The 26,975-nt window shown below is 53.3% G+C and overlaps 2 protein-coding genes across 2 annotated transcripts; one reads left to right on the plus strand and one right to left on the minus strand.

Annotated features, from left to right (window-relative positions):
• Positions 1–15,388: 15,388 nt before the first annotated feature.
• Positions 15,389–17,699, minus strand: DRAP1 (DR1 associated protein 1). The gene is made up of 7 exons (XM_007461971.1): positions 17,416–17,699; positions 17,099–17,171; positions 16,896–16,989; positions 16,483–16,602; positions 16,269–16,362; positions 15,954–16,042; positions 15,389–15,603 (listed from the first exon to the last, which is right to left on the minus strand). The coding sequence occupies exons 1-7, from the start codon at positions 17,455–17,457 to the stop codon at positions 15,498–15,500; spliced, it is 618 nt and encodes a 205-aa protein (XP_007462033.1). The 5' UTR covers positions 17,458–17,699; the 3' UTR covers positions 15,389–15,497.
• Positions 17,700–18,422: 723 nt separating this feature from the next.
• On the plus strand, positions 18,423–19,829 carry CUNH11orf68 (chromosome unknown C11orf68 homolog). Its single transcript, XM_007461972.1, has one exon. The coding sequence runs from the start codon at positions 18,428–18,430 to the stop codon at positions 19,181–19,183; it is 756 nt and encodes a 251-aa protein (XP_007462034.1). The 5' UTR covers positions 18,423–18,427; the 3' UTR covers positions 19,184–19,829.
• The last annotated feature ends 7,146 nt before the right edge of the window (positions 19,830–26,975 follow it).

Consider the following 26,975-nt stretch of genomic DNA (forward strand, 5'->3'; position numbering starts at 1 on the left):
CCCCCACCCCGCTCCACATCTGCCAACCTTGGAACTGCCTGTCCCACCATCTCTATGGCAACCAGTCCTCAGCCAGTCTCAAGGGCTCTGGCAAAAGCAGGCCAGGAAGGGTATATGTAAGGCCTACTTCCTTCCGGAGGGGAGAGTTGGGCAGGATGCTGAGAAAGAGTCCAGGCCTGGGAGTCCAGAGATCCAGGGCCAAGGCCTGCCTCTGCTCCTGACTCTGCAGGACTCCCCGTTGACCTGGTACGATTCCCCCCTGCCCTTTGCTCAGCCTGTGTTTCACCATCTATCTTTCAAAGGGGTCTCAGGACTCTCCATCTCAAAGGGTCCTCACACCCTATGAAGATGGCAGATGGCGCTGCCGTGTCTCTCTCCCTCTGCCTGCCTCCTTGCTGCCCCTCAGCCCCTGCTGAGGCCATGTAAGGGGCAAACTGAACCCTCACAACAAGATCTTGTTCAAACCACTTACCCTCTGAGGCCCTGACAGGACAGGAAAGGCCAGGAAGTTGAATACCACGTCCAGGAACGAGGCAGCAGGCAAACCAGAGCACTGAGGAGGCTCTGGAGAGAGAACATGCAGCTCTTATTCCAAACTTCTAAGCATCGCCAAAAAGCCTTGACATGGTAAATCCCCATGAGATGCCGGGAGCTGACCACTATGACCAGCAGTATAGGGACATGGTGCCGAGCTGAAGCCCTGGAGATGGAGTAGCGTGGCTTAGCCTCTCACCGGCTCTGTGACCTTGGGCAATTCACTTCTCCCCTCTGCCAAACTGGAATCAGAGGCCCATCCCGTAGGTTTGTTGCAAGGATTCAATGAAATCACAAAGGCAACACACTCGGTAAATGTTGGTTAAAACTGCTAAAAATGACTGATGACTATTGGTAGGCAGCAGAGTACGATGGTCAGGAGTACAGAGGAAAGGGCCTTCCCCGCGGTGCAGTGGTTAGGACTCCTCACTTCCACTGCAGGGTCACGGGTTTGACCCCTGCTGGGGGAACTAAGATCCCGAAAGCTGCAGGGCATGGCCAAAAAAAAAACACCAAAAAACAGAGGAAGCACGGGGGTTGAGATCCCAGCCCCTCCACGTGTCACATACCTTCTCTGTTTCCTCATGGGCAACATGGGGCTGGTTAAAATAGTGTCTACCTTCTAGGGCTGTGGCAAGGATTAAATCAGTTAATATACACACACATGCATCATGGAACATTTCCACAGCTCGTCACAACTGCCAGGTAAGAGTTGTTATTAATCAGCCAACCGTGCGGCCCTGGTGAGACTGCTCGTGGAAGTAAATCCCAGCAGATGCCCTACGGGCATGTTTTGCTCTGAGCTTTGTTGCTGTGGACCCCTGTCTGCTTGCAGACTCCATCCCAGTAGCACCTCTGCAATGAGCACATTTCACTGAACAACCTAAATAACGCTCCAGGGGAGGATCTTTTCCATTCAAAATAGGTCAGCTCTGCTCTTTCTTGTGGGCTGCCAGCCCCTCCCATCCACCTCCTCTGCTGAATGTCACCTGTGGGACCCCAGGTGGAGGGCAAGTGTGTGGGCTGCTCCATTTTCAGAGAGCAAGTCCCCTCCAGACCCCACCGAATTGATTTTTTGGACAAACTCTGGGCTACCTCCTTCCTTGGCAGCGGACGGGTCTGGGTTCCTCAGGTCAATATTTTCACGAGGTGTCGACAGACCTTTCCAGCCACACTCACTCCTCAAGTGAGCTCCTCCAGTCTGCTGGCCTTAAAAGCCATCTATCACCTTTCAGGTCTGCCCGAGTTTACATGTCTCAGCACTGACCTCTCCCGCAAAGTCCAGACTCACATCCAACCGCCCATTCGACAACTCCACTTGGATGACGAATAAGCATATTAGTTAATTTGACATGTTGAAATTCAGACTTTCCATCTGCCCCATCTCAGTCTAGGCCACATCCATCCTTCCCATTGCTCACGCCAAAATTCTGGCATCATTGTGGACTCCTCTCTTTCCTTCACACTCCACACCCCAAGCACTAGCAAACCCTGCTGGTGCCGCCTTCAGAAAACACGCAGAATCCAGCTACTTCTCCCCTCCCCCACCATTAGCACGCTCCCCCAAGCCCCCATCCCTTCTCATCCGGATCACTGCAGTAGCCCCTGCGCCCAGCTTCTGCTCTTGCCCCAAGTCTGTTCTCTACTCAGCAGCCAGAGTGATCCTGTTAAGACCGGAGCCTGTCCTGCCTTTGTTTAAAACCCTCCAATGGATTCCACCCCCTCTCTTTTTGTCTGCGCCGCACGTCTTGCGGGATCTTAGTTCAACCAGGGATGGAACCCAGGCCCCCTGCAGTGGAAACGCTGACTCCCAACCACTGGACTGCCAAGGAATTCCTGGGATCCCATCTCTTGAGGAGTAAAAGTCGAAGTCCTTACCATGGCCTACTAGGTCCTGTGTGATCCATCTGCCCCATCTACCTGCAGGTCCCACCACAAGCACCTGCTTCGGAACAGGGGAGCCCTTGAACTATTGACTTATGCTTGGCCTTCGATGCCAAAACACACCTGAAACCGTGGACCTTTTTAATGTCTTGTGATTTTGCATGTGTGTGTGTGTAATTTCTCAGCAAAAGTGACATCATACTTTTTTTGCTTAATAGTATATTACGCTTATCTTTCCATGTCAGTACATGCAAAGCTACCTCAGCCTTCACACTGGTTGTCACCGTATGTCTGACATGATGTACTAAACTCATCTCCTCCTGTCAGACACGCACACAGCTTCTGCTAGCTTCCCTGGGACAGACGTTGCAGCAGTGACGTCCTTGGAAATGCGCCTTTGCACATGAGGTATTTCTGCAAGATAAGTTCCTTTAAGCAAACTTGCTGGCTGTGAGCAATTTAATTTTGATAACGCTTAATCACTGTCCCCAAATGCTCAATCAATATAGATTTCAATCCACAGTGTTTACACCCTCACCAGCAAAACATAGTATAATTTAAAGAAATCTTTGCTGTGCTCACTTCAGCAGCACATGTACTAAAATTGGAACGACACAGAGAAGATCAGCGTGGACCCTGTACAAGGATGACATGGAAATTTGTGAAGCGTTCCATATTAAAAAAAAGTCTTTGTTAATCTCATAGGTGAAAAAATACGAACTCGTTGCTATAACTTGCATTCCCTTCATTATTTGTGAGATTCGTATATTTTCCTATCTTTATGGGCCATTTGTGCTTCCTCTGTGAATTCCCTGTTCCCGTCCTTTGCACATTTCTCTTCTGGTCCTCGGGCACAGGGCGCTGAGTTGATTATGTTCCTTATTTCACAGTGTATGAGAATCACCAATGAATACAAGGTCAATCTCTTGTTTCGGTTTAGCATTTTTTCTCCTTTATCTTTGCTCTTCATTCCCATCTCACTTAAATATGAATGGATCTGTGGAGTATCTAATATCATGTTTATGCATTGGTGGTTTTAGTTTATATAAATGTATTATGCTATTGACCTCATTTTTGTTCCTTACTCTTCTCTCTGAATGCCACGTTTTGAGAAGCTGTCTGTTGTTTCTGACTGTTGCCTAAAGTTCTGTAGTTTGCTTCCATTACGCTTTACTATGCATGCCCCTGAGGTTGGATGCCAACGTTGCCCCCAACTCCTGTTTCCACACAGGACACTGCATATGCCTTGTATATGCCTCTTTGTACATCTGCACGAGAATTTCTGGGGCTTATTTACCAAGGATTGAGAGTGTGGGATCTTGAAACAAATGTATATCTCTTTTTAGATTGCTTGAAAAAGAAGTTGTACCAGTTTATATGCCTGCAAAAGCGATAAGGGGTTCTGTCGGCCCACACCCTCACCAAACATCAGTATTCACCTTATGAATTTTTACTCACCTGATGGCTATAAAAGGGTATCTCCCTGGGATAAACCATAATGGAAAAGAATACAAGAAAGAATGTATATATGGGACTTCCCTGGTGGTCTAGTGGTTAAGAATCTGCCTTCCAATGCAGGGGATGCGGGTTCAATCCCTGGTGGGGGAACTAAGATCTCACGTGCCACGGGGCAACTGAGCCCGTGCACCACAACTAGAGAGAAGCCCGCGCGCCCTAACAACAGATCCTGCGTGCTGCAGCGAAGATTCCATGTGCCACAACCAGGACCAATGCAGCCAAATAAATAAATAAATACATTTTTAAAGTATATATGTGTATAACTGTGTCACTTTGCTGTACAGCAGAAATTAACACAACTTTGTAAATCAACTACACTTCAATAAAAAAATAAATTTTAGGAACTTCCCTGGAGGTCCAGTGACTAAGATTCCGTGCTCCCAGTGCAGGGGGCACAGCTTAGATCCCTGGTCAGGGAACTAAGATTCCGCATGCCACGCAGTGCGGCCAAAAGAAAAATACATATATGTATATATAAAATGAACGAAAAAATAAATTAAAAAAAAAAGGTATCTCATTGTAATTTTAACTGAATTGTGCTGATTACTTCTTTGACCCCATCTTCATTTATTTTTTGCCTTTGGGCCAGTTCAGTTCAGGGGTACTTGTTTCTGTTCATGGCCATTTCTCTATTGTGTTTCTTGGCTTTTTCTTATTAACTTGCAGGAGTTCTTCATTCACTAGGTTGCAACCAGCTGTCTATCAACATTATCTCTGATGGCCTTTGTGGAACAGAAATACTTAATTTTGATGTGCTCAGATCCATAAATGTTTTGAATGAGGGTTTGCATTCTGGATGTCTTAAGAAGTCCTTTCCCTACCCCTAGGTGGGGCATTCTTCTATATTTTATGCTATTAGATCATAATTTAACATCTGTGTTCAGAGTGAAATGCTCTACACTTTTCCTTTTCTGATACTGTTCTTATTTGGTCTGGGAGTCACCTGAGGAAGTCGGCAGCCTTTTCTCCTTCTCTGTTTTCTGGAACAGTTGGTATAAGATAAGGACCATCTATCTGTTCCTTGAAAGTCTGGTGGACTCCACTGGGACTCTTTGGCACTGGAGTCTTAGATTATAATTTTCTTTACTGGTTATTGATCTATTGAAGTTTTTGATATTTTTGTACCAATTTTGGCGTTTCACACTTTTCTGAAAAGGCCTTCACTTTGATTAAGCTTTTATTTTTGGTGACATACAATTATTTGTAACATTCTTTTTTTAAAATTGGAGTATAGCTGCTTTATACTGCTGTGTCAGTTTCTGTAATATTCTTTGATATTATGGCATTTTAAACTTCTCTGGGGGCTCGGAAGTCAGGTCATGTGGCCCAGTGGCCACGGGAAGGTCTTGGGATTTGTCCTAAGCATGATGGAAAGTGTGAGAGGATATTAGAAGACCCATTTTGTCACGCGAAACCCCTGGTCTACTTGAAGATTATAAAGGGTTGGGAGGGTGTATTCTGGAAGGGGAATTTTGTGATGAGATTGATTTAGAAAGGGAGTCCCAACACTCCCCTCAGGGACTAGGGCTGGGGTTTGCCTTCTAATCCCAAATCTGGGGAGAGGTGTTTCAAGGAAGCTGCCTGGAGAGCTTGAGATGGGCTCCCTGAAGTCGTGGCAGCCCAGTGGATCAAGGGTACAGGAGACTTCCAGAAAGGCTGCGGAGTCACGGTGGGAACTGGCCAGCACTGTGGAGAAACATGGCACAGAAAGTCACAACGTCATCTGAGGGCATAGAGACAAGTTCCCTTTGGAATTTTAGAGGGACATCGGGAGACAAATTATCCTTTATTATATCCCACGCATCTTGTATCATCACAGTAGCCATCAACAGTAGAAGACTTTGAGGGGAGGAAGTGATGGGGGCTGATTCAGGGCTTTTTTTGTTTTTTTTTTAAAGATTTTTTTTGATGTGGACCATTTTTTTTAAAGTCTTTATTGAATTTGTTACAATATTGCTTCTGTTTTATGGGGGGGGGGTGTTGTTTGTTTGTTTTTGGCTGCGAGGCATGTGGGATCTTAGCTCCCTGACCAGGGATCGAACCCACACCCCCTGCATTAGAAGGCAAAGTCTTAACCACTGAACCACCAGGGAAGTCCCTGATTTAGGTTGTTGTCGTTTTGTTTTTTTTCTTTGAGGCAAGGAGTAGTGACTTTATTCACAACACCGGCAGACCGAGAAGATGGCAGGCTAGTGTGCCCAAAAAACCATCTTATCGGGGTCTGGATGCCAGTTTCTTTTATAGAACAGAGATGGGGAGCAAGTGAGGAAGTAAAGTAAAAAGGCTATTAGCTTTGCATGGCTTGGCCAGCATCGAGGAGGGGACGTGTTAATTTCTTCTTTTCTGCAGCCATTCACAGGTGGGCAGTGGACAGCATGGACGAATATCCCTCCCTCCTGGGGCCTCAATCTGTACACTGTGTAGCTTTCTTTCCACAAGTGGAGACATTTGAGCTGTTCCCCCGATGAGAAAGACTGCCTGTGTCCAGCATCATCTACGAAACTTCATCAGAGTTTCCACGAAGCCCCTACTGTGTCCCAGCCCCTGTCAGGGTCTGGTACAACCAAAGTGCTCAATAAATATTTGTTGGGTGAATGAACTAAATTCACCTCTCTCCTAGGCAGTGTTAGTCAAACTTATTTGCCCAGGATATATTCAAAAGACAAACAAGGGGCTTCCCTGGTGGCGCAGTGGTTGAGAGTCCGCCTGCCGATGCAGGGGACACGGGTTCGTGCCCCAGTCCGCGAAGATCCCACATGCCGCGGAGCGGCTGGGCCCGTGAGCCATGGCCGCTGAGCCTGCGCGTCCGGAGCCTGTGCTCTGCAACGGGAGAGGCAACAGCAGTGAGAGGCCCGCGTGTGGCAAAAAAAAAAAAAAAAAAAGTAGGAAACAACCCAAATGTCCATGGAGGGATGAATGGATAAACAAAATATGGTATATACATTAATAGACTAGTATTCAACCTTAAAAAGAAATTCTAACACATGCTACAACATGGGTGAACCTTGAAGACTTTATGCTAAGTGAAATAAACCAGACACATAAGGATAAATATTGTACGATTCCACTTATATACGATGCCTAGAATAGTCGATGACATAGAGACAGAAAGTAGCACAGTGGTTACCAGGGGCTGTGGGAAGTGGGGAATGGGGAGTTGGTGTTCAATGAGAATAGAGTTTCAGTCTGGGATGATGAAATAAATTCTGGAGATGGAGAATGGTGATGGTTGCACAATGTGACAGTACTTAATGCCACTGAACTGTTCACTTAAAACTGGTTAAGGGAATTCCCTGGCGGTCAAGTGGTTAGGACTACGCACCTTCACTGGGTCAGGTACACGGGGACCAGGAACTGGGTTTGCTCACAGCCTAAGGCCAGCACCTAGCACAGCCTGGCACTAAGCAGGTGGTCAGCAGATCTCTATAAATATCTCTGTTAACAACGCTTTTATGAGGCCCATTTTATAATAAGGAAACTGAGGCACAGAGAGGTTGGGTTATCTGCTCAAAGCCACAAGGCTGGTAAGGGGTGGTGCTAGAACCAAAATACATACAAGGAGTATGAACCCAGAGCCCAGACTCCTTGGTGGGGGTGAGGGCTCTGCTCCCTGGAGTATGGTAGGGAGGTGGATCCTGACGGGGAGATGGGACCAGGTAAGTGATGAAGTGGGGCCTTTGGAGGAGCAATGGGGGCCCCGGCCCCTACCGCATCCTCTGTCCCCCACCCCGAAACTGTTTGGCTTCCCTGCTACTGCAGATGTAACTCCAGACAAAGGTGGTGCGCGGGGGCGGGGAACCCACAGACAGAAACAAAACTCAGAGAATTTAGGGGAAGGGGAAAGTGAAACCAACCCCAGGCACAGGGCAGGAGTGGGAGAGAATCAGTGGCTGTAAACAAGGGCAGCACCCCAGCCCCTCACAGGAACAAGGAAGGGTGAGGACTCCAATGGCCAGGGCCCCCGCATACCTGCTGGCTGCTGCTTCCACATACTGGCCTCACTGGCACCCCCCCACCCAAACTGGTTGTTTGCTCATTTGTTCATCGGAGCAGGTTGACCTTTTTCTTTTGTGCTCTCTCCTCCCCAGAGCCGAGAGCAGTGCCTGGCACAGAGTAGGTGCTCAGGAAATATTTGTCGAGTGGGTGAAGGAAGGAAATACCTATGACCCCAAGAGCACTGCAGGGCCACTGTTTACTTGTCCTTATAGGACACTGTCTAGGAGGATCAATTCGTTTGGCCCATTCTGAAGATGACAATTGACAATATTTTTTGGTTTTGCTTTAAACACGGCGTGCATAGACTTAGCTGTTCATCTCTTTGGTTTGAGCACTGCAGGCACCACCAGGGACCTGAAAAGCCTTCCTTTAAAATGGACTTTGCTTGGGAATTCCTTGGCGGTCCAGTGGTTAGGACTCCGCACTTCCACTGCATGGGACACAGGTTTGACCCCTGGATGGCGAACTAAGATCCTGCAAGCTGCAAGGCGTGGCCAAAATAAATACATTAATTAAATAAAATGGACTTTCACTTTCAGCCCATCCCCAATCCCATTCTTGCTCCCCACAGCGCCCCACTCTTGTGTGTCTAGAGCATGTCCTTCCAGTCTGCCTTCCAGGCATTGATTTCCATCTGTGTCAATTACAGGCACCATTTATTGAGTGCTTACCATGTGCTAGGCACTGTGCTAAGCACTTTATATGTCACGTCTCATTTATTCATCATACGTCCCTGAAAGAGGTGCTATTATTTTTTTTATATATAAATTTATTTATTTTATTTTTGGCTGAGTTGGGTCTTTGTTGCTGCATGCGGGCTTTCTTTAGTTGCAGTGAGTAGGGGCTTCTCAATGCGGTGGCTTCTCTTGTTGCAGAGCACCGGTTCTAGGTGCGTGGGCTTCAGTAGTTGTGGCACGCGGGCTCAGTAGCTGTGGCTCACGGGCTCTAGAGCGCAGGCTCAGTAGTTGTGGCCCATGGGCTTAAGTTGCTCCACAGCATGTGGGATCTTCGACCAGGGCTCGAACCCATGTCCCCTGCCTTGGCAGGCAGATTCTTAACCACTGCATTACCAGGGAAGCCCAAGAGGTGCTATTATTGTCGCCACTTTACAGATGAGGAAACTGAAGCACAGAGAGCTTAAGTCACTGGCCCAAGGTCACAGAATAAATGGCAGAAATATACGGCATTGCTGTGCTTGTCTGTGTTTTGACTTTCCATAAAAACTGCTGTGCTATAGATCTTGTTCTGCATTTTTCTGTTTCTCTGATTCGTTGAAGCTTTGTCCACATTGCTACCTGCCATGCAGCACCCCGGTGGCGGACAGCTTAGCAGTCTTCACCACTTCTAACCATGCCTAGGACATGTCTTTCTCTTTGTGAGAGGTTTTACCCACGAGTGGAACTGCTGGAAGTCACTTAGCCATCATACTGACCTTTCAAACATGCCAGAAGCACCTGACTTCTGTGTACCCACCTCCCCACCAGCCATCAGTTTTATCTTTCTTCCTTTTTTTTTTTTTTGGCGCTTGTGGGATCTTAGTTCGCTGACCAGGGATTGGCCCCGGCATTGGAAGCGTGGACCCCTAACCACTGGACCGCCAGGGAATTCCCTTATCTGGCTTTCTGTTCTTGCCCATCTGACAGGTCTCATGTAAGATCCTGTGTTTTCCTTTGTAGCTTCTGATTACTGGGGTGGGTGCAGAAATCTTAGCCCTTAGTCCATTTCTAAAAATAACATCTGAACACACACAAGCACACAAAATAGGAAGGACATGATTTCAGAATAAAGAAAGCTCACTCTGGTGATGGGAGGTGAGTGTCGCCCAGGTCCTGCTCCACTCTCCAGCTACAAGGAGCCCCCTGAGAGTCCAGAGCTACCTGCCACTCTCACCAAACACTCTGCCCAAGGAGAGGAGGGATCAGGACCCTGGTGGAGCACCTGGATCACAGGTGCCACTCCCTTGCCGCAGTGCCTATAGCCTAGAAGAGTGGGAACTTGGTCCCATCCACGTCCTGGAGACAAGCTTACCACACCTGAGAAGGAATGCGGGGACCTCAGAACTCCACCTCCTCACACTCTGGACACCTAGGCAGGCCGGTGTACAAGCCCCTGCCCGTCTCTGTGCCAATGAGCAAACTCGGGGCACTCGTCCCACTTCCTGAGCCTCAGTCGCCTCCTCTGTAAAATGGGAGGTGATGAGAGCACCTCTCCGAGAGAGTGGACTCAGATACAAGTGCTGGGCCGTGCTGCACTCAGATACACAGCGCTGCAGATCAGTCCACCAGGCCAGTGGGCGGTGGGTGAGGTCACTCTCACCCCTTATCTCTCCCTCCTTCCCCCTCACCTCCTCCTCCAGCCCCTGGGGCCTACAGGTGTGGCAGCCCCGGGGGGGCAGGTGTCGGGGAGGAGCCCACACAACTACCTTCTCTCCCTCCACGAAGCTTCTGGGACCCTGAGGGGCCGTCAATGCCAGAAGCACACCCCTCAGCCAAGGTGGGCTGACTACAGGGCTGGTGCCTCCTGAATCTGGGTCCCGGGTGGTGGATGAGGAAGTGGGAGCTGGGGGAGACCACAGGGAAAGCTGAGCAGATCTAATCTCAATCCTGGCCTTTGCTCTCACTGTCCCCTCTGCTCTTTCCCCACAGATAGCCTGTGGCCTGCACACTCCTCACTTAATAGGGCTTTCTACTGAAATCTCACCTTATCAGTCTCCCCTGAACGCTGCATAGAATGGCTGGGGCCGCCTGTCCTGTCCTGCCTGGGATTCCCCACTCCTTTATTATGCTTCCTTTTCCCCAGTACACGTTATTGCCATCTGACATACTATTTATCTTCTTTATTGTCTGTCTCTCCCCATCAGAAATGAACTCCAAGAAACGCTTTGTTTGTGTAACCACCACTACCTAGAATAGTATCTGGTGTGCAGTAGGCTCTCAACGGACATGTAGATAAAATAAAGTTTTTATGTTGTATCATAAAGGTGCGTGTATCGTTAAGTGTGCAGCTTAGTATATTCTTAAATATAACCATCACCCAGTTCAAGCTATGGAACATTTCCAGAAGGCTTCCCAGTGACCCCCTCCATCAGCCCCCAGCCCAAGGTAATCGTTATACTGACTTCCATCACCATCGGTTAGTTTCACCTGTCCCTGAACTTCATTTAAATGAATCATGTCATAGCGTGCACTCTTTTGTTAGGTTTCTTTTGCACAACGTAACGTCTACAAGATTCGTCCTAATACTGCGTGTCACAGTGGTTTGTTCTTTTGTGTTTCTGTTTTAGTATATATTATCCTATCATTTATTTATTCATGTTCTTGTTGATCGGATTTGGATTGTTTCCAATTGGGGGTTATGAACATTCTTGTACGTGTCTTTTGGTGGCCGTATGCCTAGGAGTGGCATCGCCGTGTCACACGGAAGCGTATGTCGATAGACTTGATGAGAATCTGCAAAAGCGTTCTCTCTTTTTTTTTTTTTTTTTAATTCATTTGGTTGCGTGGGGTCTTAACTGCGGCAGGTGGGCTCCTTAGTTGTGGCATGCATGTGGGATCTAGTTCCCTGACCAGGGATCGAACCCGGGGCCCCCGGCATTGGGAGTGTGAAGTCTTATCCACCACGCCACCAGGAAAGTCCCTTTTTTTTTTTCCCTCCAAACCGTTTTCTAAGGTGGTTGCACCCACTGCCATTCACCCCAGCAGTGTGAGTTCTGGTGTCGCCACCTCTACCCTAGCATAGGTGGTATCAGATTTTATTTATTTAATAAAAGAGGTTTTTGTTTATTTATCTAATTTATTTATTTTTGTTCCCCACCCAGGGATTGAACCCGGGCCCGCAGCAGTGAGAGCGTGGAATCCTAACCACTGGAGCACCAGGGAATTCCCAGACTTCTTAGTTTCTGTCTTCTGGTGGGTGACTGGTATCTCATTTCCCTGCTGGGTGATGATGTTGGGTGCTTAATAAACGTTTGCTGAATGGATCCTTAAATGGGCTGTGGAGGGGGGGCTTTCCACTTGGCAGGGAGAGGTGGGTCCGTACTCTTCACATGAGGGTCACAGCTGCTCCCTCTTTCACACACTGGTCACACTTAAACCCTGGGGCACAGTCGATGCCGGGCTGAGGCATTCAGGCTCAAGGCTCCCCAGTGGACAGACAATAAAGAATGACAATCATCTGGTTCCCAGGAAGAGCTCTGCAGATGGGGTACTGACAGGCTGCCCCCTCCCTGTGCCCAGTGGTACCCAGAGGGCAGGGCAGAGCCATCTTTTCCCATTCCCAGGAGGCACCCAGAGGCCAGGCCCAGCCAGAAGCACTGTCTCCCTGGGGCCCCTGCCCGCTGACTCAGGAGGCCGTACTCCTAACACTCGTCAAAGGCTGGGTCAGGCCCTTCCCAATGGCCCATGAGGTCCTGCGGCAGAAGCTGGCTGGTCACCCAGGTTGGCTAGACCACCTTCCCCAGCCTCCCTCGGGTGGGACCCTGTGACGGGTCCAGTGGGAAAGTAAACAGAGGCAATGGGACCACTTCCAGCCCTGGCCCAGGAAAACCTCCGTGGGCTGAGACTCCCCCTTCCGCAGTGACTTTGAAAGCCATGAGTTGAGGGTGGTGGGGCCACAAGATGGAAGGAGCCTGGGCCCGGAAGTCCCTCTTGGAGAAGCACGGCCCACTGAGCAGAGAAAACCTGTTATGAACCTTACGTGGGCAAGAAATACATTTCTATTTTATTTCAACCTATACATATTGAGTTTGTTACGTTAACCCTTTACCCTAACTGATAGGTATAACTTGTACATAGAGTTTAGTACATATAACTAACACAGGTAATAACTAGGCCCCGTTTTACAGATGAGAGAACTGAGACAGAGAAGCTGAGAACTTGTTCAAGGTTAATAAGTGGAGAAGCCAGGATCTGAATCCGGGACTAACGAGGTTCTACTCATAAGCACTCTGTCAAGGCTGAGCCAACGGGCTGAGGATGCAGAGACCCAGGGCAGCGGCTCCTGGGCGTCTCACTCCCACCTGCACCTCCTGGATGAAGGGGGGCTGCTCCCTGCACCCTGGCCTCCTCGCCTTCCCCAGCCATGGCCCACCCTCTCCGTGCAAAATCTCACCTTTTGGACAGATCCCAGCAACGGGCTCCCAGGGTCTCTTTGTTTCCCACCCACGTGCCTTGCATGGCTCGGCAGGCCTTCGGCTCCGTGGACCCCAGGAGCTCACCCTCCCTGGGACTGTGCCCAACTTGCTGCTGGAGAAAACCGCTTGCTCCCTCTCAGGGGCCAACAGGAAGCACCTCCCATTCACAGTCCTTGCCAGCCAGAGCTCTCTTAGTTACAAGTGACAGAAAGCCAGCTGGCTTCTAGGGAGAAAAATTTTTTTATTGGCTCACGTGACTAGGAAGTCCAAGGTATACAGGCGTCAGGGTCCAGGTTATCAGATGTTACCAGAAGATGGTGACTCTGAGCCTCCTGGCACTGCTGTGCTGGCTCTGTGCTCAGTCAAAATCACCCTTTGGGGTGGGAAGCAGCTTTCAGCACCCACCAGCCTCCATTCCGCCAGCCTTGCTACCCCAGTGTGGCCACTGTCATCTTCACCTGGACTCCTGAGAGGGTTCCCTGCTGCCACCAGAGCCACGGGGAAGCCAGCGGCGATCTTGTCAAAACCGTTTCCCAAGGGTCCCATCTAAAGTCCCAGGGCTCAGGTGTGTTGCCCACTGGGGTCATGACACTGCCTACATACTCACGGTGGCCAGAGCCTGTTTGATTGGCCAGGCTGGCGGTTCCCATGCCTCAACCCCACGAAGTGCAGTCAGCTGCACACACCACAGGCTGAGTAGGGATGTTTCCCCAAAAGGAACCGGGGGCTTTATGTTCTTACACCTAGAGCAGGAGCAGATGAGAAGCAGACAAGACCCATGTGCCCTCAGGCTCCAGCTGCTCTGGGCCCACCCAGGCCTGCCACTGGTGCCTCCCACTTCACAAAGAAGTCATACGCCATCAGATAAAAACCGAAAACCTCAGTCCCCCACCAAAACCTACTCAACCCCTCTCCCCACTTAGGCTGGGGTTGGCTTGGGGCAACCCCACCTCACTCCATCAGTCCCCCTTCCCATCCCTTCAGCCCCTTCAGTCTGCATTTCTGCCATCTTAAAAAATAACCCCCCCGGGGCTTCCCTGGAGGCACAGTGGTTGTGAGTCCGCCTGCTGATGCAGGAGACACGGGTTCCTGCCCCAGTCCGGAAAGATCCCACATGCCGCGGAGCGGCTGGGCCTGTGAGCCATGGCCGCTGAGCCTGCGCGTCCCAAGCCTGTGCTCCGCAGCGGAAGAGGCTGCAATGGTGAGAGGCCCGCGTACCGCAAAAAAATAAAATTAAAATAAATAAATAAATAAATAACCCCCGATCCGTTCCTCTGTCCTCACTCTGAGCCACTGGCCCCTCCCACCTCCCCTCCACGGTTCTGAGTGCTGCTTCCACTCACCTCGCTGTCCCGTCCACAACCCCCAAGCCACTGAGGCATCCGACAGCTGAGTTCTCCCTCCTCCCAGACGCCCCTGGGTGGGCACCGCAGTGGCTCCTGGGGGGCCCTTGGGCTGGCTGCTCTTCAGTCTACTTTGGTGGTCTGCCCCAGCCCTCCCCTCTCCCCGACTCTCAAGGTTCACACACCTGTCTTTAGCCCCTACGTCCAAGCGCCCACTCCACTCCTCTCCTCAGTGGCCTCACAGGCACCCCAAACCCATCACAGCCAAACTCGAGATCTTGCTAACCCTCTTCTTCCTATTCTCCCCCAGCCCCACCCAAAGAAACCTGAGAGTCCTTGAGGATCCCCTCCCCCTGATGCAGTCAGTCATCAGTGTTCAGGATTCCCGACAGCACGCCAGGCCTCCCACCCGCCTCTCCAAGCCACTGCTCCCTGAAGACACACATCTGCCTCGCGCCGGCCCGTAGCTCCAGGGTCTGCTCAGGGTCACAGCCTGCTCGCTCACAAGCCAGCCTTCAAGGCCGCCACAACCCCACGTACCTCTGCTCCCACTGCTCCTCCCCACACACCCTGCAAGGCAACTGGCCCAAGCTCTTGTTTACGAGACTGTTGCCGTTTCCTGTCCCGTCTGTCCCTTTGCAGCAGCCCAGAATGAGCAGAATGGTCTCCATTAGACAGACAAGAAGAGGCCACTCACAGAAGGGCAGAAACCTGCCCAGACTCACACAGCACAATGAGACAGGTTGTCTCCCAGCATGACCGGCACCAGCTGGCTCAGGCCCTCCGCCACTCTGATCCGCCTTCCTTCCATCAGCCCCCCGGTCCTGCTCTGGCAGAACCGTGGCCTCCGGGCCCTCCATTCAGTCAGCTGCTGCCCAGACCACCACGGCTCCTGGCCCCAGCTCAGCGTGGGGAAGGAGGTGGATGGACGGGAAGGAGGCCACAAAGCACTGGACACAAGCTGGGACAGACACTGGTGTTTCCTTTTATTATTGTTTTATTAATAAATTTAAGAACAGCTCTAACTTCTCTCTCCCCCCAGAGCAACTAAAACCAACTAAAAGGGGGTGGGGCCTGGGGGGCAGAGGGCGCTAGGAGTCATAATCCTCTTCATCCTCTGCGTCAGGTGCTGAGGGGCCTGGGGGTGCTGGGGGCAGAGGCAGAGTCGAGGTGAAGGGCATGAAGGGTGTCGGGGGGCTGCAGGGCAGAAAGCAGGAAAGGAAGATCAGGCCACTCTCCGGTGCAGATTCCTGCCCACTCAGCCCCACCCGGTCCTCCACACAGGCAGCCCTGGAGCCCAGCGCCCTCTGTACCAACACGGAGCCAAGCCGAGAGAGGGGAAGGATCCAGGGCAGGTCACACAGCCTCACCCAGGGGGAGGGAACCTTCTGAGAGCACAGTATTCAGCCTTTAAGGCCTCCTCAGTTCCTCCCCTCCTATCCCTGAAATCTGCTACAACCAACAGAACCAACTGGCCAGGGAGGCCAGGAGGGACAAATCAGCCTTGGGGTCGGCTGGCCCTCTCTTGGTGCCACTGAACTGCTTACCTCTGAAAGTGGACAGGGGGGTGGCTGGCCTGGGGTGGGGCCTGTGGTGTCTCCTCTTCGCCGTCAGTATCTGTATCCTCAGACTCATCCTGCGAACAAGGCAGGAATGAGAAATGACCAGAAAGGCATGGGCTCATCACTGGAAAGCAGAAATAGGAGATGGACCTCCGTAGCCCCAATTTACAAGCAAACAAACCAAAACGAAAAAGTCACAGGTGAGGTTGGGACCAGGCCTCCAGCCAGCTTGGCCTGGCCGGATGCAAGGCTGCCCTGCCTGCCCTGTGGGGCAGGACAGAGGGCTGGGGCCTCACTCACCTCCTGCTCTGAGTCCGTGCCCGACAGCTTCTTGTCCTTGCCCTTGCTTCCCATCCCACCATTCTTCCGGTTGCTGCTGCCTGGCTTCCGGCCCCTTCAGGAAAGTATAGTGTATCTGCCCAGAGGTCTCGCCCCTCCTTTGCCACCCGCCAGCCACCCCCAACCCCAGGGGCCTTGGCCTTCCCCACCTGGACACTGGACCCTGGCTCCCCACCTGCGGGGACCCTTGTCCCCATCCACGTGGTTTTCTTCCCCGTCCCCCTGCATGTCAGGCACAGATGCCACCAGGTCCTTCAAGAAGTCAAACTGCTGCTCCAGCTCAATGCACTGCTTCCTGGAAGAGATGGGGAGGGGATGGCACTCAGGTGGGGCACAGCCATCTGCGCCCTCAGCAAGGGGCTCTCTGGATGTCAAGGGAATGGAGCCTGGAAAATTTCAATCCCAACCATCCCCCACTTTGCTAGAACACTCAACCCCTCCTCCCAAGTTCAAACCCACTAGTCTTTGAGGCCTTGCTGATCTCCCAGCACCTCCTACCTCCCGCACTATCAGGGCACAGCCTCTCCTAAGCATGTGAACTCCTGGAAGAGGACCCCAACCGGGCCCTCCCAGAACAGAGCCACTCACAGGTGGGACGTGGTCATGGTCTTGGCGTTTCGGGACTGGGTCACTTGGCAGGCCTTCTTCAACAGTGACTCCAGGAAAAGCTCGAGCGCCCGAGCTCAGGGGGGTCAAGGAGAACGCCGGGTCATGTCCCAGCCCACACAAAGCGACCCCGGGCTGCCGGCATCCCCCCACCTCCCTCAACCCGACCACCCCCAACAGGATACAGATGATGACAGGCACAGCCGCCGCCACCTTCCCAATCTCTTCATCCGTCTGCATGATCTTCTTGATCCGTGCCTGGGGAGGGGGTAGAGAGCTCGGACCCCGTCGCCTCCGTCCCGGAAAGGGTGCTTAAGTGGGGGGAGAGAAAGGGAGCATCCCAGGAGAAAGAGGGCGGGGGGCACGGACGCTGAGAGGGCACGGAAGGGGGCGGGGCGTCCGGGCCCCCGAACATCGCGATGCGCCCGCCTCCCTAGCCGGGCCTGGGCCGGAGCCTTCCGAGAGCCCGGCCCGCTCCTCCGGGGCCTGGCCACGTGCTCACCGGCGGAAACCGCGCGTTGTACTTCTTCTTCTTGCTCGGCATCTCGGGGCCTCTCTCGCCGCGCCGGGCCCAGCGCCGCCGCCCGCAGCCTCCCGGCCCCCGGGCCTGCTCGTCGCCCGCCCGCCGCGGTTCCCCCGGGTCCTGGTGCCGCCCGCTCCGCCCCCGCCGCTGCCCACAGGGTCCTAGCGCCGCCGGTCACGACACCGCCCGCAGGGCCCGAGCGCCCTCGCCTTAGAGCCTCCCAGGCGGTACGCGTCTGTCGCGGACGGGACCGCCACTCCCGCTCGCCCCCAAGGCCAGAAGAGCGAGCGTTAGCCCCGCCCCCCGCAGGCCCGCCCCTCCTCGCGTTCCCCGACTGCTCCGCCCCCAACTTCCCCGCCGGGGGCGCAGCTAGGGCCTTGGGCGCTAATGGTGGCGGGCGGGGCGGGAGGCTGACCCTCCTGCAGGTTCTATTGACCGTGGGTTCGAGTCCGGACACCGCCCCGTTGGCCTCGGATCGGTCACTGCCGTCTCTGGCCTCAGTGTCCTCGTCGTTAAATGGGCTGGATAACGCCCGCCCGGAGGCCTGGCGCCATGGGGCCTGCCGCGGTGCTGCGCGAACGTGTGCTTTGCCTCCCTCCATTAACTCCCGGCGCCCGGGAAAGCTGCCATCCTCTGGCAGGGCCGGGAGGTTCCCACGCCTGAATTCACATTTCGGCCCTGTCACTCACTTTAGGTGTGACCTTGGGTGAGTCCAGTCTCTCTGAGTTTCGGTTTCCTCGTTTGTAGGTCAGGGAGAGTAGCAATAACATTAACAACATCTACACAGCTTTTGTTCCACTTCAGACGTTTAATTCTCTATAGCTGTTTGAGACAGGAACAGTTGTTATCCATTGTAAAGATGAGGCAACTGAGGCACAGCAACATTAAGTTTTGCCCAAGGCCACACAGTTAATTCAGTGTCTGGCACCCACTAGGGCCCAGCAAGTTGGGTCTGTCCTGGACCTGTCCTAACTCAGTTCCCTACGGCAGGATGGAACCAGGTGAGGAGCTGGAGGACGAGGACTCTCCAGGTGGTCGTGAAGATGGCTTCACTGCTGAGCACCTGGCTGCAGAGGCCATGGCAGCTGACATGGACCCCTGGCTGGTGTTTGACGCCCGCACCACACCTGCCACAGAGCTGGATGCCTGGTTGGCCAAGTACCCACCATCCCAAGTTACCCGCTACGGGGACCCTGGCTCGCCCAACTCTGAGCCCGTGGGCTGGATTGCAGCATACGGGCAGGGCTACGTCCCCAACTCGGGTGATGTGCAGGGCCTGCAGGCAGCCTGGGAGGCTCTGCAGACCAGTGGGCGGCCCATCACGCCAGGTACCCTGCGCCAGCTGGCCATCACCCACCAGGTGCTCTCTGGCAAATGGCTGATACACCTGGCACCTGGCTTCAAGCTGGACCATGCCTGGGCTGGCATTGCTCGAGCCGTGGTCGAGGGCCGGCTTCAGGTGGCTAAGGTGAGCCCACGGGCCAAGGAGGGTGGGCGGCAGGTCATCTGTGTTTATACAGACGACTTCACGGACCGCTTGGGTGTACTGGAAGCAGATGCAGCCATCCGTGCAGCAGGCGTTAAGTGTCTGCTCACCTACAAACCTGACGTCTACACCTACCTGGGCATCTACCGGGCCAACCGCTGGCACCTCTGCCCCACTCTCTATGAGAGCCGTTTCCAGCTTGGGGGCAGTGCCCGTGGTTCCCGTGTGCTGGACCGCGCCAACAATGTGGAACTGACCTAGTGGGGCCAAATGGGGGAGACCACCCTCTGCCGCCCCTGCTAGGGATGGATCCTCCTGTTTGTCTTCCCCCTCCTTGTCCCAAGGAGGCTGAGCGTCCCCAGTTCTGAGGACTGGGTCACTCGGGAACTGCCTGCATCTACGAACCCTTTGAACTTCTGTCCTGTGTTCAGGGCTGACTCAAGTCCCCACTAGCTGGAGGCTCTGGCTCCCTGAGTGCCAGAACTTCAGCTTCTCTCTTTGCTGCTGCGCCCCTTGGTCACCCAGGACTACAGGCTGGGCGCGGACACCAGCAGGAGAGCCTTCCTTGGCCACACCCTCAATTCTGGCTGTACCTCCCCCTCCTCCTGCATCCTCCCCTTCTCTTCCTCCCTCACAGGAGAGAAAACCTAGTGCTTCCAGTCCCTCTCCTTGGGGCCTTCACAATCCAGCGGGCAGAGGCCCTGCAGGCCTGAGCATGCCATTTTGTTGGGGGTGGGTGGGTGATTGCTCCACTCAGCTCCTGGCAGAGACAGGGGCTGCCAGGGCCATGGATACGGGGCCTGCCCCTCCCTGCCATCTCATAGCCCACACCACCTTCCTCCTTTCTTTGGCTACCTTGTCACATGCCTGCTCCTGGCATTTCAATAAAACCCAGCTTGGGTCTGTGTCTTGAGTGTTTTTGAAAACACTGTGTTGGTGGTTACCTGCTTTGGTTGCTGGAGAGAGGCAGGGCCAGGAGAGACTGCCCCTCTGTTCTGACTGGGCCCCCCCCAACTGCCTCCAGTAGTAAGATATGCCTCACAGCCAAGGCTGGGAACCTCTCTGAGAGCCTCTGCAAAGCCGGCCCTGTTTCCCCTCCATCCCAAGAATCAGAATCAGTTTCTCAGTGACTTCCCATAAATTCAAAGATTTGGCCCAGCAAAGTCTTAGGGGCTACTGCTAGCTCAGAGGGTATCTTTGTGCCCACTAGAGAAAGGTACCTCCTTGGTCCTGGCAGTTCTAGGCCAGGGCACATGGTCTGGTGAACAGAGTATGGGTTGGGTTTCAGCCACCTAGGCTGGATATCCTTGTCCAGTAAACAACCTGCACAACCTCAGGGAGCCTTGGAAGTCCTCCCATTTCTACTCACCTCTCCCACCTCCCTGACCATCACAGAGGCCACCGGACTGTTTGCACATCACTTCCATATGGATTATTTAATTCTCGCAATCTAACAGGAGAAGATTTGGGCCCAATTTATGGTCAAGAAAATTGAGGCCAAGAGGGGAGAGAGATGATCCCTCAGGGTCATGCAGTGAGTTGGGCAGGGTTGAGACTTGCACCCCAGTCCTCCTCAGGCAGAGTGGCATCCCTGGCCTCACCTGCAGTTAGCTTTTTGCAACCCAGCAGGCACATTCACTCAACATGACCTCCCTGGGCCATACTGCTCAGCTGAGGCTGCTATAGCTTCTGGGAGCTTGGCTCCATAGGCCCCGGCCCCAGCCCCGGCCCTGGGCTTGGCTGGCGGCTCCTGGCAGGGAGCCCCTTGGGACACTGCTCTCGTGCGCCGTGCTGGAGCTGACTCAGCCTCCAGCAGCCTCATCAAATTGGAATTTGGAGCAGGGGAGCGGAGATGCCACCAGGCTGACTGGGTGGAAGTAGGTGAGTCATGAGATGCTGGCTCGGCCCCCTCCCCAGCCTCCTCCGCACCTAGGGCTGAGTCCCCTTCAGCCCAGCCCTGGGAAGTTCCCAGGGTTGGGTGGTCTTCACGTCAAAGCCTGGTGCCCCTCAGACTGTCAGTGCCTTGCACTTACCCAAATGGGGCCAAGGCTTGGGAGGATCCTGGCCAGGCCCTTGTGGGTCCCACAAAGATGCCCAAGTGGTGTCAACACCACCTGGTTCTTCTATAAGTAGGCATTTCACACATTTAGCGCCTGTCCTCCATCGTCATGGCCCTGCTTTAGCCCCTTCCTCACTCTCTCTCCCAAACCATTGCAACTTGCCTCTTCTGCCCCATTCCCCCTCCCTCCCGCCACTGCCAGCTGTCCTGCAGAGCGGCCTGTGTCCATCTGCTACTCAAAGCCCTTCTGTGGCTCCCCACAGCCTGCAACTTAGAGTCCACTCTCCTGAGCCCGATACGGCCTAGCCCCCTCCCCCAGCTGCCCCAGCTTCCCTCAGCCGTCCCTTTCTGCCCGTGCTCACCTCCCTCCCCCCACCGGAGCCAACTGGCTCTCCTTCACCCCTGGTACGCAGCCCTGGGCCTCAGGCTCTTCTGCTTGAACAGCTGCCTTGCAGCGAGGATCGAGGGGTTACTTATGTAACCACTGGATGAATGTCTCTCTCCCGCTGCTGGCCCCTAAGCCACGTGCCCAGACTATGCTCAGTGAAGACAGGAACAATGCCTAAATCTCAGCCCTGTCCCCAGAGGGCCTAGCACAGTGTGTGGCCAGAGCAACCTTTTCATAAATTATTGAATGAATGAATGAGTGACTCAAGTCCATCCCCTGCCACTGCTTGCAGCCTCATCTCCTCCACTCCCTGCTTCACTGCTTCTGGGTCCAGAACCATGAGCTGCCTGTGTTTTTCCTGCACACCCGCTGGCCTCCTCACTTTTGTGCCTATTCTCATGCTGTTGCCTCTGCCTGGTATACCTGACCCTCACCCGCTTCCCTGGCTGACTCCAGATCTCAGATGCACATGCTCATGTGTCATCCTCTCAGAGGTTCCCCCTCCCCCAGCCATGCTCACCCCAGGCTCCCGTAATGCACACGCACCTGTGACTCTCATCTGTGCATCTGAGGCCCCTCAAGGACAGTGGCTGCGCTTTATCCCCCAGCGTGTCCTCAGCATCCAGCATAGTACCTGGCTTAGCATAAGTGCCAAATAAACATGACTGAATAAATGAGTGACTGAATGAAAGTTGCCCTCTGTCTCTGGGCCTCAGTTTCCTCATTCCATTCATAACGAGCAAGGCACTGTGGTAAGTGTGTACCTACGTTATCTAAGCCTCACCCAGCTCTACTATTATTGCCATTTTGCAGAAGAGGAAACTGAGGCCCAGAGTGGTTCAGTAATTGGTTCAGGGTTACAGAGTTCAATATTTGAATCCCGGTCATTCAGCTCCACAGCACCCAGTGCACTGTTGAGCCCCCACTATATGAAAGTGCTGTGGGGAGGGGGGCTGCCGAGATAATTGAGATCCAGCAAGGACTTTGGATCTGATTTGTAAAGCACACAGGTTCGGCCCTCAGAACCACCTGAGAGAGAGGCTGGGCCAAGACTAAGATTCCCATTTTACTATTGGAGAAACTGAGGCCCAGAGAGTAGAGTGACTAAGCCTACTGAGCAGGAAGAATCTCCCGGGCCTACAGCGGGGACTGCTCCCCTGCCAGGGCAAGAGTTCCCAAGACACACCCACTCTGGCTGGCAGGGGATTGTGTCCTGTTTGGCTGGCCCGTTCCCATACAGGCATCAGGGAGCAGCCCTGACCCGGGGTAGGCCAGGCTGGATAAATTAGAACAAGCCCCTGTGCTCTGCTCCCTTTTATAAAACCACAGAAGGATGACTGAGCCAGGAAAAGGAGGACACCCGCACTGCATCTACTCCCGCTTGCATGCACCGCGAACCCCAGCCCCCAGGCAGGAGGCTCCAGAGGGGCTACCCTGTGAGTGGGGAGAATCTCTACCCACCTCCTGATTCCGGCTGGGGTGAGGGGCTGAATCCGGGAGGACGGGAAACAGCTGAGTCGGGAGAATGCTTCAGCCAGAGCTTTGGCGAGGTTTTGGGGATTTTCCCAGCAGGGCCAACTGCTCCCCACTCCCGCCTACTGGGAGGGGCCCTGGCAGAGACCAGGCTTGGGTCACACAGCTGATTCATCTGAGGAGGGAAACTCCCCGTTTCTCTGACGCTCATCCCCCAGGTGCTGAGGAGTAACCTGAGGGCACCTAGCCCAGAAACCTACCTTTCCTTGATTACTGGCCTCCCAGTAGGGCTTGAAAACCCCCCAGGCTGGACAGAGGGACAGAGTTGGGCAGGGTGGCAGTGCATCGGGGCAGCTTCCTAGGGAATAGAGGCAGAGACTGGAACCAGAGCGACGGCCAGACAAGGGGCACCTCAGGCATTTCCCCCCCCTTACCCATTTTTCAGATGAGAAAACTGAGGCTCAGCAAGAACAAACACACATGCAGACCTGCTCTGTTCCAGACACTACTCTAAGCAGTTTGTACGCATTCACCCCTTTTGGTCCTCACAGCCCTCGTTTGCCTGAGGAGTAAACTGAGCAGAAAGAGGGTAAGTAATGGCTACAGTCAAGGCTGAAAATGCTCCAGAGGCTCTCCACAACTCCCGAGCACTGTGCACACCCCTATGGCAGGGTGCTCCCCGCTCTCCCTGAGCACCTCTGGCCCCAGGGGCCAGAGACCTCCCTGGGGTGAAGTCTGAAGTGGTCTCTGGGGACCCTTTATCCTCACGTCCCAACTCAGGCCCCTGGGAACCCTAGAGGACAGGCAGGTCACCCACAGGACCCTGGCTCCTCCAAGGCTAAAGGGAGAAAGCTGGCTCCTGCAGAAAAAAAATCAGCCAAACCCGCAGAGGGCAGGAGAGGGCAGTGAGGCGTTCCCGCCAAAATCTTCCTCTGGAGGGTTTTGACTCCTTTCCAAAGACCAATCCTTTCCCGCCCCCCCATCCCTGCGTCAGAGCCTCCTTTTCCTGTCTGCCTGCCCCCGGCCCTGACACCACACACACTCATGCCCGCACACACAGGCACACACGTGCACACCGAGAGTCCAGCCTCCAGGCCACTGCCCCTCAGCAGGCCAGCCCTGCGCCCTCTGCCCTGGGCCAGGGGCCCGCTGGCTACTCGAGGGGAGCTGAGGGTGTGGCTCTGTGGAGTGTAGCCCAGGGCCCCACGCAGACAACCTCTGCCCATCTGGCTCCCACTCACAAGCGGATGACTCACCCCCTTGCCCCCCATGACTCAGTTTACACGGGTGCCCAGAGGTCCTCCCAGCGAGGGTGGGGTGGTTTATTAGCCTAGCCCAGGCCCGCCAGCCTTTCATCCCTGGATGAGAGTTTCATCCCCCTCTTGGCCCACAGCCAGAGCTGGCACCCGGAGCCTGGAGCCTGGAGGTGGCGGGAAGCCTCAGGCCTGGGAGGGTAGGAGAGTCTAAGAACTGAGTGACAGTCCCCAACTTCCCTGGGCCTGGGTCTGCAGGGAACAGCAGCTACTCTAAGAAATAAGAGGCCAGGCTGAGCGGGCAGAGCGCCATCACGGGCACCAACAGCAGAGCCCTCGATGTCCTGCATTCAGAGGAAATGGTCCACATGGCACAAAACACAACAGCAAGAAAACCCTCACTAACGTGTATCGATAGCTTACTGTACCAGTCCCGTGCTAAGTGCCATCCACACCTTACCTCATGTACTGCCCCAATAATCCCCTGAAGAGCGTACAATCATTATGATCTCCTTCTTAAAAGTGAGGAAACAAGCATAAAGAAGAGAATGACCCAGGTCACACAGCCAGGACTCAAACCCAGGCCATCCAACTCCAGAGCTCACGTTGTTATCCCTCCTGCCTCCCTGAGCCGCGCTGGTTGGAAGAGGGTTGATGGCCCATTCTGCCCTGCCCCTTCCCCCAGCGCACCTCTGCTGAAACCTCTGGTTTTTAGGGATCACTGTATGTAAACCACTAATCTGCAAGAAAGGAAAACTGAGGCTCCCAGAGAGAAAAAGACTGGCCTGAGGTCCCATAACAAATCAGAGGTGCAGCCAGAGCTGCGACCATGTAGTCAACACTCTCCCCAGTGCCCTGGGATGGAGAGGTCTGCCCTCGCCCCGACTCCCTGTAACCCTTTAGCCCAGCTCCTTTCCCTCTCTGGAGCCTCATGTGCTCCTCTGCATCGCGGGGACGGGACTGCCTTCACAGCAGGGTGGCATGAGGCTCAAAGGACAGCAGAGGGACCAGTGCTCAGTGGCATCTGGGGAATGAGGAGGGTGATACCTAGGCCCTGGAAGCAGCAGCCCAGCCCCTTCTCATCCCACCCCCTTACTCGGCCCAGGCCCCACCAAATGGTTCCCTCCAACCCCACGGGCCAGAAGACCTTCCCATAACGGACTCCAGCCCCCTCCTCCCCAGACTCCAGCCTCAGTAAAGTGAGCATAGGTCCCTTCCCCGTTCAAACAGCACTCAGGGGTCCTCTTGTCCTCCAGCCCAAGTCAAGCCCCTCACACGGGACTAAGGGCCCTGGCTTAGGCCTCACTCAGCCCACCCTTCCCATCATGGTCCCAATACACATTCTACCACATGCCCTGGACAACAGGGAGCCAGGCCTCGCCTCTCCCAACCCCTGGACCTTTGTAAAGCCTACTGACTCCAAATCCAGAAATATTTCCTCCATCTTCAGATACCCCTCAGCCAGGAAACCTGCTCCCCCTACCCTCACAATAGGAAAGCATCCTTCCTTCCTGGGCGCTCCTGTAATTCCCCTGGCACTCTCCAGCTCCTGGCCCCAGCACTCTCTACCTTCCACCAGGGATGTTTTCCTCAGCAGCTGATCCCGTTTTTGGGCTGTAAACACCTTGGGGCCAGGACCAAGTCTACCTCCCTACCTCCCTGACCGCTGGTTCTATTCAACTTTAACTCTGTTAATTCAGGAGAATGGATAAGCTTGTCCATCAGGCAATGGGACCAGACTCAGAAATCAAAAGAAGTGAACTACTGCTACCCACAACCTGGATGAATCTCACAGACATAATGGTGAGAAATGGAAACCAGACAAAAAAGAGCACACACTGTATGATTCCACTGATGTGAAAATCTAGAAGAGACAAAACTGATCTATGGTGATAGAACCAAGATAAGTGACTTTCTGGGTAGGGAGGATTGACTGCAAAGGGGCAGGAGAAAATTTTCTGGTGGATGGAAATATTCTATATCTTGACTGGAATGTGCTTACATGAGTGAATACGAATGGTCAAACATAAGACCAGTACATTTTTTAAAATGTAAATTTTACTGAATGTAAAATATGCCTCAACGAAGTAGATTTTTGTTTGATGGGGTGGGTCTGCATATACTCAGTGGAAGGATTTCCAAGATATAAGAAAACAAAAAAGCAAGGAGCAAAACAGGGTATAGAGCAGGCTAACTTCTGGGTAAAAAGATAGGCAAGAGACTGAATACAACAGAGAGGGAGGCTTTTCACCGTGTACCCTTGTGTAGCTTCTGGATCTTGAAGCATGTAAATGTATTACCTAGGTGAAAAACAAATGCAAAGAAAAATTTTAAATCATAAGGCAAAGTAAAAAATAAAAATCATGTTTAAAAATAATTTTTTCTCTTACACGCACTAAATATATATATAGTGTTTTGTGTTTGTCTACCCCAAACAGAAAATCTTTAAAAATTATTCTGAGCAGGTTAAAAAAAATGTAATACCCTGCATAGTGCTATGGGACTCTATTACATGAGGGATTTAACCTAGGTTAAGGACTCATGGGACTTACCTGGTGGCACAGTGGTTAAGAATCCGCCTGCCAATGCAGGGGACACGGGTTCGAGCCCTGGTCCAGGAAGATCCCACATGCCGCGGAGCAGCTGAGCCCGTGTGCCACAACTACTGAGCCTGCACTCTGCAGCCCGCGAGCCACAACTACTGAAGCCCGTGCACCGAGACCCCGTGCTCCACAATGAGAAGCCCGCGCACCACAATGAAGAGTAGCCCCCACTCGTCGCAACTAGAGAAATCCCGAGTGCAGCAACGAAGACCCAATACAGCCATAAATAAATAAATATATAAAAATTAAAAAAAAAAAAAAAAAGGACTCATGAGGA

This window comes from Lipotes vexillifer, unplaced genomic scaffold (genome assembly GCF_000442215.2).
Source record: "Lipotes vexillifer unplaced genomic scaffold, Lipotes_vexillifer_v1.1 scaffold1129, whole genome shotgun sequence".
NCBI lineage: Eukaryota > Metazoa > Chordata > Mammalia > Artiodactyla > Lipotidae > Lipotes > Lipotes vexillifer.